Here is a 17,424-nt window from a genome sequence, read left to right as displayed (position 1 = left end):
ATGTCGAGCTAGTAGAAAGGTGCTATAGGAATACTTCTATTACTAATGTCATTATCAGTGGTACTTCTACTGTTGTTGCTGTTAATACTACTATTACTAAGGCTATTAGTGTTAAGGTGAAAGTTCCAGGGATTATAAAATACAGCGATAATAAATGAAAATTATCAAGATATGTTGAATGGGAAATTGAACTAAATGAAAATAAACTATGTGCATTCTGGTTTGTCAAAAGAGTTTGTCTGCAATACCTCAGGAAAGGCTACGGGAATTAAGTGGAAACTTGCAAGACATATCAAGGGGGGAGTCTATACTCAAGTTTGTTAAGTGACGAGGTAAGAAATTCTTCGGTCCAATAGACCCCAACGATTATGCAGATTTTCAAGAAATGTATTTGAATTTTCTTTCCCGTAACCATCGATCCAAAGCATTATAGTACAACTATTATTGGGAATTGCTGCAAAATTTTGTGTAACATAAGAATAGTAAGTCAAAATCTGAATTCTTATAGAAAAATGTTTAAATAGTTTATAGTATTCTTCTCTTGCCAATGGAAAAAAACTATGTCAATTAAACACAAACAAAATTGATTTTAAGAAGCATCTAAAAGTGTTTCAAAGAAAAGTAAAGAGCTACATTAACAGAAAAATGAGCGAAAACAAATCCAAATAATTTTACAGCATAAAACTGCAATAAATCACCGTCAATAAATACATCAAACACTTTCAGTAATATATATCAGTATATATATAAAACTGTCAATCCACAATCATTTGTCTTTCAATAGTCTCGGATAAGATGGTTATGTTTTTCTTCTTTTTGTCATGCTTTGAGAAAGAAAAACACATAGTTCGAAATAAAAACTATTTTCAGAGAAGCACAAACAATGTTCTGGGTTTTCGTAGGCATGGGGAGGAGGCGTTATCCCGACTCCTCTTTGTCGCAGTTTCTGCTAGTTTTGAGTTTGTCTTGGTGACTTGTTGGGATTTGTGTTTGTTTTGATTTTCATTTATTAATTGATGGTGATTTTCTGTTTTTGTAAGCTTAAGAAATAATCTCTATAAACGGGGATAGGATAGAACCTAGCTTAAATCTTGATCCAACACCAAACAGGCTATCAACCTCCTTTTGGCCATATTGTTCTCGTACACTGCACTAATTTATTTAATGCACTTATATGGGACACTACAGAAGGATAGGGATTTCACTCAAGTTTTAGGACCCCCATAGGCCCTGGGGCAATGGCCATAAATAATGCAAATTGGCAATTGTCTAACCGTATATATAACAATTGAAAAGGAGGGTTCGTAAAATATCTCAGGAGCAGGCATGAAGTTGGAAAACGTAACTAGTAGTTAGGGAGATGTTAAACTAAATCTAAGGAAATTATTTAGATTCATGTTGCCAAAAGGGAGTATCTGCAATGTCTTTTGAATGATTTAGGGTGATAAGTAGAAACTCTGAAAGAATGTACACCTGGGTGGTTAACAACGACGAAGACCACACTTCCTTTCCATAATAAAAATAACCAAAAAATGGTACAACTATTTTAAAACAGTTAATTTTTTTGTTTGGATATTTGGGCTCTATATCTAAGAGGCGTCATGAAAAAATCACAGACACGCATAAAATAAGGCTCTAATTAAACTACGTTATTATTGAAACAAAATCAAAAACAAAATTAAAACAGACCTTGCAACAAAACTTAAAGAAGCCTATGTTCAATCACTTCTCTTTTCTTTTTTATTTTAAAGGTCACATAATTATTGTCAGTCGTATATCATATTTATCTGAGGTTTACTGATGACAGATTTTAGATTCAAAAGTTGAAATATTCTTATAGAAAAAACTTCACCGTCTCAAAATAATTCCTCATTTTTATACCTTTTGTTATAATAGAACGTTTCTAAGTGTCGACTATCAATGTGAAGATGAAATTTTCGGTGTTCGTTAAACGGGATGTTGAACTAAATCAAAGGATACTACTTGTATCTAGGTAGTCAAAAAGGTGTATCTACAGTATCTCAGGAACAGTTATGGAAGTTAAGTCGAGGTTTTCAAAGAATGTCGAGGGGGTATATTGAACTGAACTGAAAGATATTATATCCGCTCAGGATGCCAAAAGGGCGTATCTATGATATCTGGGGAAAAGCTTAGCGTATGAATTTAAAACTTTCATGGAATGTTGAGGGGGATAATGATATAAATAAATAAAAAAACACTTTGCCTATCCAAATTGTCCAAAAAGTGCATATACAATGGAATGAAGGAATGTGGGAGGGGGATGTTAAACTAAATTTAACGACACTATTCGCATCGAGGTTGTGTGCACACATGGGCATATCTATAATGTCTCAAGAACGGCTATCGGAGGAAAATTGAAACTTATATGTAATGCATGGGGAATGTTGAACCAAATCAAAAGAAACTATGCTTTTATAGTTTACCAAATAAGTAGTTTAAGCAATATCTCGGTAAAGACTCAGGGTGCTAAGCTGGAGCTTTCAGGGAATATTCAAGGAAATTCATTAAGGTTCTCTAAAGTGTTTATCTGAATACCTCAGAACTGGCTAAGGATATTAAGTTGCAGGTATTCTAGAAGGATTGCCTTGGCAAAGGACTAGGATTTCGGTGTTCAAACCTATAACAAACATAAATAAAGTACCCCAGTAATACAATCTTAGAACGGACATTAATCATTATCAAAGGAGAGATGAAAGCTAATATGAACAGGCATTAAAATAACTATTTAGACTAACAGTTGACTGATTAATGGACAAATTGTTGAATATATAATGATATTAATTCCTTGTATTCTCATTATCTTGATTTGCAAAGTTGCAATTACAAAAGAGAAAAAGTTGAAATATTTTTTTTCATTAAAGTGCTAAGTACTTAAAGACCTTTAGAAGATTGAGGAGGTGGTAGTCCAATTCTTGTTTATGATAACTTCTATACGCTCCAAGTTTGCTTGAAAATTCATTTTAATGACTGTTTGTTTTAGCATTCAGTTATTTATCTATAGTGGTATATTTGATGTTCATACTGGAGGCACATGAGGTCTAGGCATTAATAACAATTAACTGTTTATAAAGCTGACACGTCAAGCATAATCATTGGAAACATGTATTTTTTAAAAACTCAATATTTTTTCTTTAATTCATGTTTAAAAAAATCAATCTTTTAAATTTTGTCATTGAATGGTTTGAGAGATAAGCATTAAAATTAAAATATTGAATTTTCAAACGATATATGTTTCCAATGAAAATTTTTGACGAATTGAGTGAATAAGCATTCAAATGGTAGACCTCGATGTTTAGTTTCAAGTCGACACAAAGTCAACACCTAATACCAGCAAGGTTTTACTAAAAATAAGTAGAATATATTTAGCCTTTAAACTAAATTCGTAAAATGTGAAAATTCAAGAAGTGTCTTTTTTAAAGACTTCAAAAAAATGACTTTTTTAAGACTTTATATTTTTTGTTTTTCTTTTTGGAGACTTATATGATGGATTCAAAGCATTAAACCCAAGACAGAAGGGACAGTATATGTTCTATAATTTATCAAATCAGTCGTAAAAAGTTCATACTTAGAAAAACAGGTATTGTTTTATATTGATTTTTAGAAAAACAGGTAAGGTTTTCAATACAACGAAAATAATAGCAATTTTTTCCAAATCAATTTCCTAAATCTCCATTCCACGAATCTCCTTCCCAATATTAAGTTTCAATTCATTTATTTGTAGTATTTTAATTTCATTTATTTGAGTTACTTCACTTCTTCAAATAACTGAAATGAAAAGTTGCAATAGATTAATCTAGCAGTAATACCCCTCGGGTTAGCCTAACCAACGGACAAAGCCTAATCCACCTCAAAACCTATAGATTCTAACCTATTGTCTCTTAATTTACATGTTTTTCCATACATTTACCCTGTGTTATTTCTTTTAATTTCTGCACCTTCCCTGAAGCTTCAGAACTCCATTCACCCGAAAAATTCCTGGTCTACACCCATTCTCATATAGGCTCATGCAAAATTGAAGTGATTTGGACCTATTTAGTTCTATAAGAGAATATCCAGTCTACTTAGAACAAGAGTACCAGGCACTTACACAGGATGTTTCTACGGGTAGGAAAAAATAAAATGTAAATCACATGAGAATTATGAAGGGGTATGAAAAAACTAGTAAATAAGGAAAATTTGGGTTAATGTTGATTAACCCAAAGGACATCTTTTGGGTAAGGCCCCAAAAGACGTCTTAAAGTGATATTTTAAACATATGGGCTCCCTTTAGTGTCATCCTATCTAACACTTGCTCCGCCATTGTCGTTAACTATGGGAAGCGGGAGTTAGTTTGTTGGAAAGACTAAAGAATTGCCCCTCCCTCGGATTTTGAAAGAAATAGGCTATTCCCTCCCTTCTAATTTTCGTGAATTAATGGCAATAAAAATTGCTGATAAAAAGAGCACTCTCTATCCTGGATCAAACGCTCCGATATTACGACTCAGATTTAAAATTTGCCAGCACCACTTTACTGCTTGCCAGCACCGTTTTACTGCTTACCGGCACCGATTTGCCAGCGCCAACTCCGATACCACGCCTCAGATATAAAATTTACCAGCACCGCTTTACTGCTTTGAAGAACTTTAATACATTAATTCAGATAAAAGATTTCAACAATAAAATTCGGTGAAATCGAACCAAAACCAAATAAACCTATACTATACCAGTGTGTATGTAGGTATGCTTCTTCATGTCAGATTTTTGATGAAATCTTTTCCCACAAAATTGGCAGGGGTACGGTCTTGTATCTGAGTGTATTAATAAGTGGGTTGATAAAGTTGATGATCGCTTGAAACACTTGCCACACTGTTTGCACTAAAAAGGGAAAGTAGTCATTTATCAGTTACGACGAAGGTTAGACCGAGGGAAGCAGGTCATCAAATAAAAAGACAAATTGAGCAGGGAGCAATGGGGTTTGATTTTTCATTTTCAGATGCCATGGGAATTCAATGATTGAAGCTAATCAAATCTTATTAATAGTGATTTTTTGCATCATGGAAATCCTAGGAATTAATATATTTTCGTTAACAGTAATTTATGTTTGAAAGTCCTCCTCTCAGAAAAGGATGAAATTGAGTCCTAGACCTGAAATCTGAATCAAGGAAAATCATCCTTTTATTCGGCCTCTAAATCAGCCTCTGCAGGGCCGCGCTCGTGGTCCACAGGTCTCAGTTGCTTAATATCCCAGTCTCACTATTTCTGATTAGTGTGCTTGCGCGCTCTGTTGGGAATGTGCAAGCATAGCGCGGTTTTTAAAACAGTACCAAACGTGCCAAATCTGAACCAAGGGGCTTATAGAATTCTTAATTTTTCTTTTTTTTAATAATTACACCTTTCTTGTTTCTCTCTTCAGTAATTTATAGCTTTCAATGAGGGTCAGACTTCAGATCGAATGAAAGAATGTATATTCATAGATCTACCAGTTTTTACCGTAGGCTTAGCATTTATACATTATTAACCTTTAAATAAAAAGGCATATACATATGTTAGTTAAATAAACATATTTTTTAGCGCATAGATTTACCATTCTTTTGACGGAAGGATTAGTCATTTCTCTGTTATGAAGGATAAGATTAAACAAGTGCATTCAAATATAATGTAAATAAACGTATTTTATTTTAGTTTTCTCTTGATTTACAATATACTTTTCAAAATGTGTCATGTTTCCAATAGAATAAAACCATGACTTTTCACAGATATTTTATTTTTGACTATAGCTTTAGACTTTTGCTTAGTATTGCTCTTTGAATAAATTAAATATAAAAAAAACAAGTTTTTTAAACTGAAAGTAAGGAGCGACATTAAAACTTAAAACGAACAGAAATTCGTCCGTATTTGAAAGCGGCTGTCCCCTCCTCAACGCCTCTCTATTTGCTCTAATGTTTTTTTTTTTTTTAAAAATTAGTGTTTTTAGAAAGTGTAAGTATTTAGCTTAAAGAGCGAGGCGGTGAGGAGGGGACAGGCCCTTTCATATAAGGAATAATTTCTGGTCGTTTTAAGTTTTAATGTCGCTCCTTACTTTCAGTTTAAAAAACTTGTTTTTTTTATTTAATTTCTGATCGTTTTTTAGTTAATGCAGCTTTTATTTTGGTTAACCGTCATTGAATAAGTAAACAAAATTTGCATGAAAATTTTACTTTTCTTTTGCTAAATGGATGTCTTTACAAATTAACTTACGTAACTAACTTCTATATTCGTATATTTTTCTTCTGGCAAAAGATACAAAGTTGCAGATTTTTGCAGATATGAGCTTGAAACCTATGTAATAGGGTTTTCTGATATGCTGAATCTGACGGTGTGGTTTTCATTAAAATTCTTTCACTTGTAGGGGATGTTTCCCCCCTCTTTAAAAAATCCACTAAATTTTCTCAGGCTCGTAGCCTTTGATGAGTAATACTAAACTTAATAAAATTTATATATTTAGAATCAGCATTATAAACCCATTCTTTTGATACATTTATTGACATCAAAATTCCGTTTTTAAAAGTTTCGATTACTATTGAGCCGTATCGCTTGTTTTTTTATAGTTTTTTTTTATTACGTATATGTTATTACGTATATGAGGGGGGTCTCCCCTTAGTCAATACGACGCTCTTTACTTTAAAAGTTAAAAAAATATCTGTCTCACAAACCCCTGAATAACAAAGGCCTATTAAATAGAATAGATAGCTCTTTTGAAAGCCCTAAAAAAACTGTAGCGTAAAGAGCGAGGTATTGACTTGGGGGAGAACCCCCTCACATACGTTAAAATTTCTGTTCGTTTTAAGTTCTAATATTCCTTCTTACATTTCAGTTGAAAAAACTTGGTTTTTTTTAATTTAATTTCTGATCGTTTTTTAAATAATGCTTGGAAATCCGGCGCCCCCTTCATAGAAATGTCCCTTACCCCAAAAACACATCCTCCACGGAAATATTCTCCAGAGTCACTCCCTCCTCTAGCCCCCCCTCCAGAAAAAATCCGTCCTGTAAATGGTTGTATACTTCCCAATAACCAATAAATAATGCTGGCAAGTCCGGTGCCCCCGTCATGGCAATTTCCCTTCCCCCATGAAAACTTCCTTCATGAACCGATCCTACAACATAACCCCCTACCCACCCCTCCCTCCCACTACCAGAAAAAAAACTTCTGAAAACTTCTGTATACTTCCGAATAACCAATACTATATGTTAACATTGGGTAAAGTTCATAACTTTTAGCCCTCCCTCTGGGTACTTCGGGGGATTAAGTCATCCTAAAAGACATATTTATCATATTTTCGACCATGCTGAACAAAATGGCGATCTCAAAATTTTTATCGGGTGACTTTGGGAAAAAAATAAGTGTGGGAGGGGGCCTAGTTGCCCTACATTTTTTTGGTCACTTAAAAAGGGCACTATAACTTTTAATTTCAGTTCCAAAGAGTCCTCCCACGATATTCTAGGACCATTGGGTCGATACGATCACCCCTGGGGAAAAAAAAACAAACAAACAAACAAATAAACACGTATCCGTGATCTTTCTTCTGGCAAAAAATGTAAAATTCCACATTTTTGTAGATAGGAGCTTGAAACCTCTTAAGTAGGGCTCTCTGATACGCTGAATATGATGGTGTGATTTTCATTAAGGTTCTATAGCTTTTAGGGGTGTTTCCCCCTTTTTTGAAAATCAGCCAAATTTTCTCAGGCATGTAACTTTTGATGGGTAGCACTAAACTTGATGAAAATTATATATTTGAAATCAGCATTGAAATCTGATTCTTTTGATGTATCTATTGGCATCAAAGACCCGTTTTATAGAGTTTCGGTTACCATTGAGCCGGGTCGCTCCTTACTTACACTTCGTTACCATGAACTGTTTGATTAAATGAAAAAAACACGTTTTTTTTAACTGAAAGCAAGGAGCGACATTAAAACTTAAAACGAACAGAATTATTCCGTATATGAAAGGGGCTGTCCCTTCCTCAACGCCTCGATCTTTACGCTAAAGTTTGACTCTTTATCAAAAATTTATTTTTTTAAAAAATAAAAAATTTTCGCGTAATGAGCGAGGCGTTGTGGAGGGCACAGCCCCTTTCATATACGGAATAATTTCTGTTCGTTTTAAGTTTTAATGTCGCTCCTTACTTTCAGTTTAAAAAACTTGTTTTTTTTATTTATATCTCCTAAGAGTGGTAGCAGGTGCTAGTGTCGACACAAACAAAAATATTAACGCCACCTAGAGTTTGGTGACTCTTGTCATTTTTTAAGCTTTGTGATTGTTTCTTTTTTGTCATAAACTGATATCACACACTTATTATTACCCTAATTTTCAAAATTGAACTAATTATTATTATTGCTACACTGGACAAAATTGCCAAGTGTCACCAAATACTAGATGGCATTAATGGTTTTTTCTATTGTTGACACTAGTGCCAGTTCCCACTCTTATAAGTTACTCATATTCGTCGGTGTCATGCTGAAAGCATTTATTTATGAGTGCAATGAGTATAAATATTGGGTGTTTTAATTACTGATACCCCTTAAAACACAAGAACTGAAAATTTTATAGTTTAAAGCAATTGCACATCAATGAGCTCTTCCACTATCGAGATGTTGAGAAAAGCTCCTTTTACCCCCCTTCAATTGCCTTTGTGCTTGAGAAGTCGCTCTTAAAGCATATGGGTGAAAAAGTCAAACTTTAGCATAAAGAGTGGATGGTCAAGAAAGAGAAAGCCCTCCACATATACAGTAAAATTCTGTTCGTTTTAAGTTTGAATGTCACTCTTTAATTTCATCTGAAACTTTTTTGTATATTTGATATCTCTTTGGTATTTACCGTCATATCCTGATAGGGCCGTATTCAGCATTTTTTTTGGGGGGGGAGGGAGGGGGGTAGAACAAAGGCATTAAAATATGTTTTAGGGCTTTTTTATTACATTTTTACGAGCCAGAAATTTTTTTTAGACGTTGGGGGTGGGGGGGGCTCAAAAACCCATACTCTTCCTCTGAATAAGGCTTTGTATCCAGGGATTGCCTAAATATAAGGAGGTACCCTCAAACCCACCTAAAGGAACCTCGAATTTGACTCTTTAAATAAAAGTGCAGATTTTGCAGAATGATGCTTTGAGGAAATAAGGGTCATTTAATGTAACTACTTTCCGAAATAAGCTTGTAATTGTAAAAAAGAAACTTTCATAGGAAAAATTCAAAGAAATAAACCTCAAAAGCTTTTTATGACTTAGATAACCCCTCCCCCTCCATATATGAGAATCCATTGGCCAACATATTACTAGATACAAATGATACGAATTGGAATTACAAACGAATAACCAAATAAAGCTTCAAACATAAAAAAATAATAACATATTACTGTCCGTGAATTAACCCTTTTTGGAAAAGAAAATCTCAAAAATAGCGACGTTGCCATTTCGTAAAAAAGGATAATAAAAGTGCAAGCTTAGCTGCTTGTGCGGCTCACTTCATTCCTAAGATGCATTCTTCAATAACATATTTTCATCCCTCTCAACTCTTGTTAGTCAAAAAGATTAAGACATCATCTAGAAGAAAGGAGAGTACAATGAATACAATCATGGGCGTAGACAGCATTAGGCAGCATATTGTCTAGGGGGAGGGGGGCAGTCGATAGTGTGATGGAGTTTTATCAACTACTTTTTCCAAACCATCTGCTTTTCAGCCATATCTAATGTAAATTTGAAGGTCTAGGGGGGGGGGGCCGCGGCCCCCCCCCTGCCCCCCCCCCTCCCTACGCCCATGAATACAATTAAAATACATTTTTCATGAAATGAGACATAAGCCATCTACCATTACGCTATAAGAAATACTCATCGTGACTCCTATCATTACAACTGAAAAAAAAAGAATTAAGGATAAAAAATTTTCGGGAAAAAACACAAAAAAAATTCAGTATATTTTTCCTGTTCTCTAGTTTAATCTATCCTTTTCTCTAGAAAGAATATTGAACCTATCAAGTAAATCAATAATAAATAAAATTGAGAAACATCAATTGAATGTTTTAAAAGGTACAAAACAGTTTTAATATAGCTTTAAATGGCCACATACAGCATCAACACTACTAATAGAATTAGGCCCAATACCAAGGACAGTTAAAGAACCTGGGGCGATTTGAGTTCTTCCAGCATCTTTAATTAAAGCAGTCACTAATCCAGCCTTCTTTGCTCTTTTATATAAAGTAAGAAGCTGTGCTTCAGAATCCACTTTTAACGTAATCTTTGGCATCTCAGACATCATCCATTCCACAACTGCATCATGATTACTTTCCTCAGCATTTATATAACAATCAACAGCTGCATGAGCAACTTGAGCTGCCACCTTCCCTTTCCCCATCCCTAAATCAGTTCTAACTAAGAACACCATCTTAGCATCTTCCACCTTTTTCTTCTTTTCATCTTGCTTCTTTTTGGCTGCTGTGGTGTCTTTAATAGTTCTAGCTACCTTCTCCATAGTAAGAGAATCAACAATTTCCTCGGGTTCTTTCTGTGGCTTTTCAATAACAATTTCTTCTTTCCCTTTTTTGTTCTTCTTTTTATCCTTCTTTTTACCTGCTTTTGCAGTGTCCCAACTTCCCAATTCTTCTATTTTCTCATTTTTGGACTTCTTTTTTCCTGCATTTTCTAAATCTAGTTTTGCGTGCAGGTTCTCAAGTTCTTCATCCTTTTTTGCCTCTGGCTTCTTCTCTTTCCCTCTTTTGCATCAGGCTTCTTTGGAGCTTCTTTCTTATGAGGTTCTATTTTGGGAAGAGGGGTTTGAAAGGGTTTATCTTTGCTCTGTTTACTTTTCAACTTTTTATCACTTGATTTGCCTGTATTCTTAACACTAGAATGAGAAACGGATTCTTCTCTGGTTCGGTCATTGATTGACGCTGTTTTGGAATTAGATTGCTTTTGGTCTTGAAGAACTTCTTTGTTTTCAACATTTGCTAATGAAGGTCCTAAGTCACTTTGGTTTTCTTTGTCATTGCTTATTTCTTCAACATGTGATCCTTTTTCTTCAACATTTTCTCTTTCTTCTAAAGCTCGGACTCCCTCCTCATCTAAAACTCCTTCTACTGGAGTTTTGGTTCGCTCATTGATCGATGCTGTTGGTGCATTAGATTGCTGACCTTGGTCTTGAAGAACTATTTCATTTTCAACATTTGCTGATGAAGGTCTTAAGTCACTCGGGTTTTCTTTGTCCTTGTTGATTTCTTCAACAGGTATACTTACACAGTTCTTACTGCGTATGTCTTTGTCAATCATAATGAGATTGTCCAATGTAGCATCTTGTCTTGAGCATGCCTCTGTTTCAGATTCTCTATATTTTTTAATAGCCCACCAAACTGATATTGTAGCACATGCGGCTGGTATGGCAAGAAATGTATATATGGACATTGCACGCTTTATAGATTTTACACCGTATAACGTTCACTGAATTAATGATTTAAGAGCCTGAGGAATGCGATATTTATTGATCAGATGACGTCATAATTGCCACACTGCTTTCATACTATACAATGACGTGCTTTAAAATATAAAAGTCTGGATACAGGTTTTAAACTCGATGACGTCATATCACAAATTATATCATAAAATTGCAATGACGTCATGTAAAGAGTGATTTGGGTATAACGTTTCTTTTTTTTTCCAAAGAACTTTAAAAAAAATACATGAATAAACATGAAAAAATACAATTCGAAGCTGATTCAGGAATGGTAACTTGTTACTTCGATTAATCTTAACTACTACTGCAAAAAGGAGTATACATACATTTTTCGGTCGAGGGAGTGGGAATTTTCTGCTAGAGGAATTTTCTGTTGGGAGAATATTCCATGGGGAGGGGATTTCCCGGGGGGCTAAATTTTTCATGGGAAATTTTACACTGGGGAACTTTCGGGAATTCCTCTGCGAAATTTTTGTATTTGTCTTACTCAATTTTACATGTTGAGATGTTAAAGGTAATTGTCCGGGGTAAATTTTCAACGGATAGAATTTTAAAGAGGGTTTTTCCATGGGGGGATTTTTTCGTAGAGGAGGAGGCAGATTTTACGGCATTATTTAAATGCGATCAGAAGTTAAATAAAAAAAAAACTAAGAAACAACATTTAACCATAAGACTAGCAGAAATTATTACGTATATGACGGGGGTTCCATCCTCCTCAATACCTCAATCTTTGCGCAAAAGTTTGACTTTTTGTCCCAATTTTTTAAGAACAAGTATCATTTAATTAGAGTAATAAGTAGCAATTTTAAAACTACTAAAACCTTTAGCTTGAAGAGTGAGGTACTGAGGAGGGGGCAATATCCTCATGTATATAAAAATTTCTGTTCATATATGGCAATCTCAACAGATTTAAAAAAAACCTCTTTTCCATTCCATCCAAGAGTTAAAGATCTTGGTACTTTTTGTAGACGTTTTATCAGTTTCTTTCTCTGGTTAAGATTAGTCAAATATTTCTTGTAAATTATACAAGCAAGTCAGAAATTAGTAGCCAACTTACCAGTTGTCTACTGTACTAATCTTCTCCTTGACTCCTATCAATTATATTTAAATTTTCCAGAGCCCGAGTTTTCCCATATGAAGTAGCTGCAAGGGGAATTTTTATTTTTTAATATAATTTAAATAAAACACGTTACAGTCAGCAAAACTAAAATAAAAAATTGCAGTGGTCGAACCTTTTTAATAGTCAAAAGTGATTGGAGGGGAGCTAACGCCCCTTCTATGCCCACCATTTTCCCAAACACATCCAAACAAAATTTTGAGATTAACATTTTGTTTAACGTAGTTGAAAGTTCTAGAAATTAGGTCTTTGCCAGCGTTGTCGCACAAACTTCAAAAAGGAATCATTCAGTTGGAAATTGACCTAGTGCTCTTATTAATAGTCAAAAGAGATCGCAGGGTGAACCCCCCCGCCCCACGCCCATCATTTCCCCAAACACATCCGATCAACATTTTGATAGAGTCTTGTTGAACGTAGTTGAAGGGTCCGTAGTTGAAAGGTATGTTTCTGATTATGAAAACCCCCTCACAGCCCTCAGGGCTAAGGTTGTAAGTTACGCCCTGGGGGCATATAATGTTTGACCTAATTTAATTTCTGTTTGTTTTGGGTTTCATTTATTTATTGATACTGATTTGTGGTAGTTGTATACTTGGTAGATTATTTAATTTTTTGTTCATTTTTGGTTTAATGGAGTTCTTTACTTTTTTTTGAAAAACATATTTTGTGCAAAAAGTTTTTTTGATTAATTACATAAAAGAGAAACATTAAGTCCTAAAACAAACATAATTTACTCCGTATTTACGGAATAAATACGGAATAAGTTCTATGATTCTGCTCATTTTAGGATTTAATGTTGCTCTTTACTTTCATGCGATAACACTAGTTACTCTTTATCTAATGGCAGGAAAATATAGTCCTGTTAGGTCTAAATCGTTGCATCAGCTAGGATCTTTTAGGGATCGTTCGCCAAGCCAGGCTATCAAAATTCTACTCACGGTATTTTCTGGAACGTCGTCCGCCATTTCCCACGAACTGTTTCGGAGATGCTGGGTAATAACAAGGGTAATGTCAGCTACTAAGATAGTTGATTGGTTGGGTAGCTATATTCATCCAGGTGGAATTTTCAGTTAGGAGGATATAATGAAGATGATGTAAATAAAAACGAAGATGTAGATGAAGAACAATGAACATTTAAAAAGCATCTTAGGCAAGCCCTAGTAGAGTGGGATGGGTTAATGCAAGTATGTGGTAAAGAAATATGTCACAATTAAAATTTGTCTTGCCATGTGTTTTTTAAATAGGTATCCCTCAATGAGTCTTATAGCACTAAAACATATAAATTTAATGCAGTTATATCAGAGACTTAGCCATATTTTGACCAAAAAGTCCTCTTTCAACCATTTAAAAAAATGAAACACCGTAGATTGTTCAATTTGGCCAACAGTGGTAAAAAATAAATATAATTAAACTAATTTTTTGAATTCATTTTTCTAGTTGATTTTTTTTAACATTTTGTTTTTCAGTTAGAATATATGGTACCTTGTTATGTCAGCTAAAACCCTAATCAAAGAAGTTGCTTAAAAATAAACTAAATACTAAGCTACCTTAATGAAAAAATCTTAGCTCTTTTTGAAATTTTGTGCTGATCTCCGCAACATCAGCTTTTTCAAGACAACCGAGCATATGCGATCTGCTACAATTTTTCAGCTTTTTTTAAAAACCATGCTTTCCCTGAATGTCCATAAAAATCCATACTTTACCCCATATTCCCCTGAGTCCTTAGATTCAAAATAAACATTACTAAAAGAAAGGATTCCCTACTAAATAGGGTAACCTACCTAAAAGTAGAGGTCCAGGCTACTTAGCAAACAAAGACGGTTAACATTTTGATGGTAATTTTTAGCCACCTTCTATCCCACTGTGCTTGTGTTTTTTTTTGTGTTTTTTTTTAATTTGAAAGAAGTTTTGAAGAGCAGAAAGATATGTCTTTGAACTAAGATTGTGATACTAGAGACATTGGAAAATAAAGTTCTTAAGCATTCTATTGATAAGTGGATGCTTCGAAAGGATGAGAAAGATATGTTTTTTCAGAGGAATTGTCTATAGACAGTTTAAAATTCTGTTTTAAATGGCTGAATATCAAACAATAAGCTATGTGGAGAATGTAGCTTGATGCCATTTTTTAGGGATATATGAACGAAAAGTTAGGAGGACTAGGTCACGTGTTACGGGGGAAAGATGATGGGATTTTGAAAATTGGGCTTTTGTAACGATTCAGTGGGACGATTGAAAGATGGATGTCTTTGAAGGGACTAGACAGAGTTTGTAAGAAAACATTTAGAGAAAAAGAGAATTCCATGTGAGAGAGTAAAGAGTGAAGCTCTGAATAATTTGGAGTGGAGCAAGAGGGTACTAGGCTTATTCCTCTTGGAGATTCCCCCCAGAAAACTCAACCTGGAAAATTTCCCCTGCGAAAGATTCCCCATCGTAGAAAATTGTCGATCAAAATGTCGATCAGATGTCCTAAGATGTTACAAAAGGACCAGGTATGAAAAAAAGATTCTAGGACAGGGGTTGGTTGATCTCCAATCACTTTAAAAAAAAAGGACCTGATTTATCAATTTCAGGACGAATGCGGAGTCTCCGAATTTTTTGTGACCACGAGGGGGGTTGGGGATGGGAAGGGGACATTCCCTTTTCTATCCGGAATAAGTTCAACTCGTTTGGGAGTTTGACATTACTCTTTTATTCAATTCAATTCAATTTAATTCGAATAAAAACATAACACAAACATCAATAACAATAAAGATCCTAGAAGATAACTTGTTAAGGACCAAAAGAAAAAAAATTAAAGTAACACTGAAAATAAAAAAATATAGAAGAATAAAACATGGCTAATTAGAGCAGATTTGTTAAAAATACTTTCATAATAAAGACGTAGACCAGAAATATTCCAGGATATCAATAGGGATTCAATATCAATTTAATCCCCCCCCATTCCTTAGAACTTAATAATGATTTATCTGCAGGCTCTTTGAGAGTTTGGATGTTTTGGCATTCAATTGCACCTTTTGAGGCATCTACTCCCCTCCCTACCTTCGCAGGAGGGGATTAAGCCAATTGACAAATTATCGCATTGAGCCAAGAGTCCTAAAAGATCGGGAGAGGGCTCATTCGGACGAACATTAAAATTTTCGAGTTCCCTTTTAAGTGACAAATTAGGTTGAAGGGCTACAAGCCCCCGTTCTTCTATAGCGCCGAAGAAAGGAAGTGGTTGTCCTACCGAAATATTCATCTTTTTCTCCCGTTATTTTCGTTGGCCTTTTAAAAACCTCTTTCTCGATATTCCTTTCCTCGGGTTTTTTAATCTTTGTTTACTTGAACTATAACTTGCTTATGTGGAATTAGTAGTTCAATTTTAAATTTACTTGGAACTGTATCAGAGTTTGACTCCAGGTCAATTAATTAAATTATAAAAATATCACAAGACTGGTCAAATTTTATAAAGAAGAGTGATTACATTCTCATTTCGATGATCTCCGAAACAGTTCGTGGGAAATGGCGGACGTCGTTCCAGAAAATACCGTGAGTAGAATTTTGATAGCCTGGCTTGGCGAACGATCCCTAAAACATCCTAGCTGATGCGACGATGTAGACCTAACAGGACTATATTTTCCTGCCATTAGATAAAGAATAACTAGTGTTATCGCATGAAAGTAAAGAGCAACATTAAATCCTAAAATGAGCAGAATCATAGAACTTATTCCGTATTTATTCCGTAAATACGGGGTAAATTATGTTTGTTTTAGGCCTTAATGTTTCTCTTTTATGTAATTAATCAAAAAAAAAAACTTTTTGCACAAAATAAGTTCTTCAAAAAAAAGTAAAGAACTCCATTAAACCCAAAATGAACAAAAAAAAATCAAATAATCTACCAAATATACAACTACTACAAATCAGTATCAATAAATAAATGGAACCCAAAACAAACAGAAATTAAATTAAGTAAAACATTATATGCCCCCAAGGCATAACTTACAACCGTAGCCTTGAGGGCTGTGAGGGGGTTGTCATACTCAAAAACAGGCCTTTCAACTACGGACCCTTCAACTACGTTCAACAAGACTCTATCAAAATGTTGATCGGAAATGTTTGGGGAAATGATGGGCGTGGGGCGGGGGGACTCACCCTGCGATCACTTTTGACTATTAATAAGAGCACTAGGTTAATTTCCAATTGAATTATTCCTTTTTGAAGTTTATACGACAAAGCTGGCAAAGACCTAATTTCTAGAACTTTCAACTACGTTAAACAAAATGTCAATCTCAAAATTTTGTTTGGATGTGTTTGGGAAAATGGTGTGCATAGAAGGGGCGTTAGATCCCCTCCAATCACTTTTGACTATTAAAAAGGTTCGAACACTGCAATTTTTTGTTTTAGTTTTGTTGACTGTAACGTGTTTTATTTAAATTATATTAAAAATAAAAATGCCCCTTGCAGCTACTTCATTTGGAAAAACTCAGGTTCTGGAATATTTCAATATAATTGATAGGAGTCAAGGAGAGGATTAGTGGCTACAGTAGACAACTGGTAAGTTGGCTACTAGTTTCTGACTTGCTTGTATAATTTACAAGAAACATTTGACTAATCTTAACCAGAGAAAGAAGCTGCCAAAACCTCTAAAAAAAAGTACCAAGATCTTTACCTCTTGGATGGTATGGAAAAGAGTTTTTTTAAACCTCTTGAGATAGCCATAAATGAACAGAAATTTTTATATACATGAGGGGGTGGCCCCCTCCTCAGTACCTCACTCTTCAAGCTAAAGGTTTTAGTAGTTTTAAAATTGCTACTTATTACTCTAATTAAATGATCCTTGTTCTTAATAAATTGGG

The 17,424-nt window shown here is 34.5% G+C and overlaps 2 protein-coding genes across 2 annotated transcripts in view; both read right to left on the bottom strand.

Moving 5' to 3' along the window:
• The window catches only part of LOC148956820 (uncharacterized), a 76,549-nt gene that overhangs the window by 6,834 nt on the left and 52,291 nt on the right, over window positions 1-17,424 (bottom strand). The window contains exon 3 of the mRNA XM_089096519.1: window positions 4,725-4,875. Within this exon, the coding sequence (XP_088952645.1) occupies window positions 4,725-4,875 (151 nt within the window). The remainder of the gene's footprint in view (window positions 1-4,724; window positions 4,876-17,424) is intronic.
• Window positions 10,072-11,426, bottom strand: LOC148956822 (uncharacterized). The gene is made up of 2 exons (XM_089097794.1): window positions 10,767-11,426; window positions 10,072-10,728 (listed from the first exon to the last, which is right to left on the bottom strand). The coding sequence occupies exons 1-2, from the start codon at window positions 11,424-11,426 to the stop codon at window positions 10,072-10,074; spliced, it is 1,317 nt and encodes a 438-aa protein (XP_088953920.1).

Source organism: Artemia sp. Qi Xiang Cuo, chromosome 1, assembly GCF_049724085.1.
Source record: "Artemia sp. Qi Xiang Cuo chromosome 1, ASM4972408v1, whole genome shotgun sequence".
Lineage (NCBI taxonomy): Eukaryota > Metazoa > Arthropoda > Branchiopoda > Anostraca > Artemiidae > Artemia > Artemia sp. Qi Xiang Cuo.
Note: the sequence above shows the minus strand (reverse complement) of the source record. Positions and strands in the feature narration are given on the sequence as shown.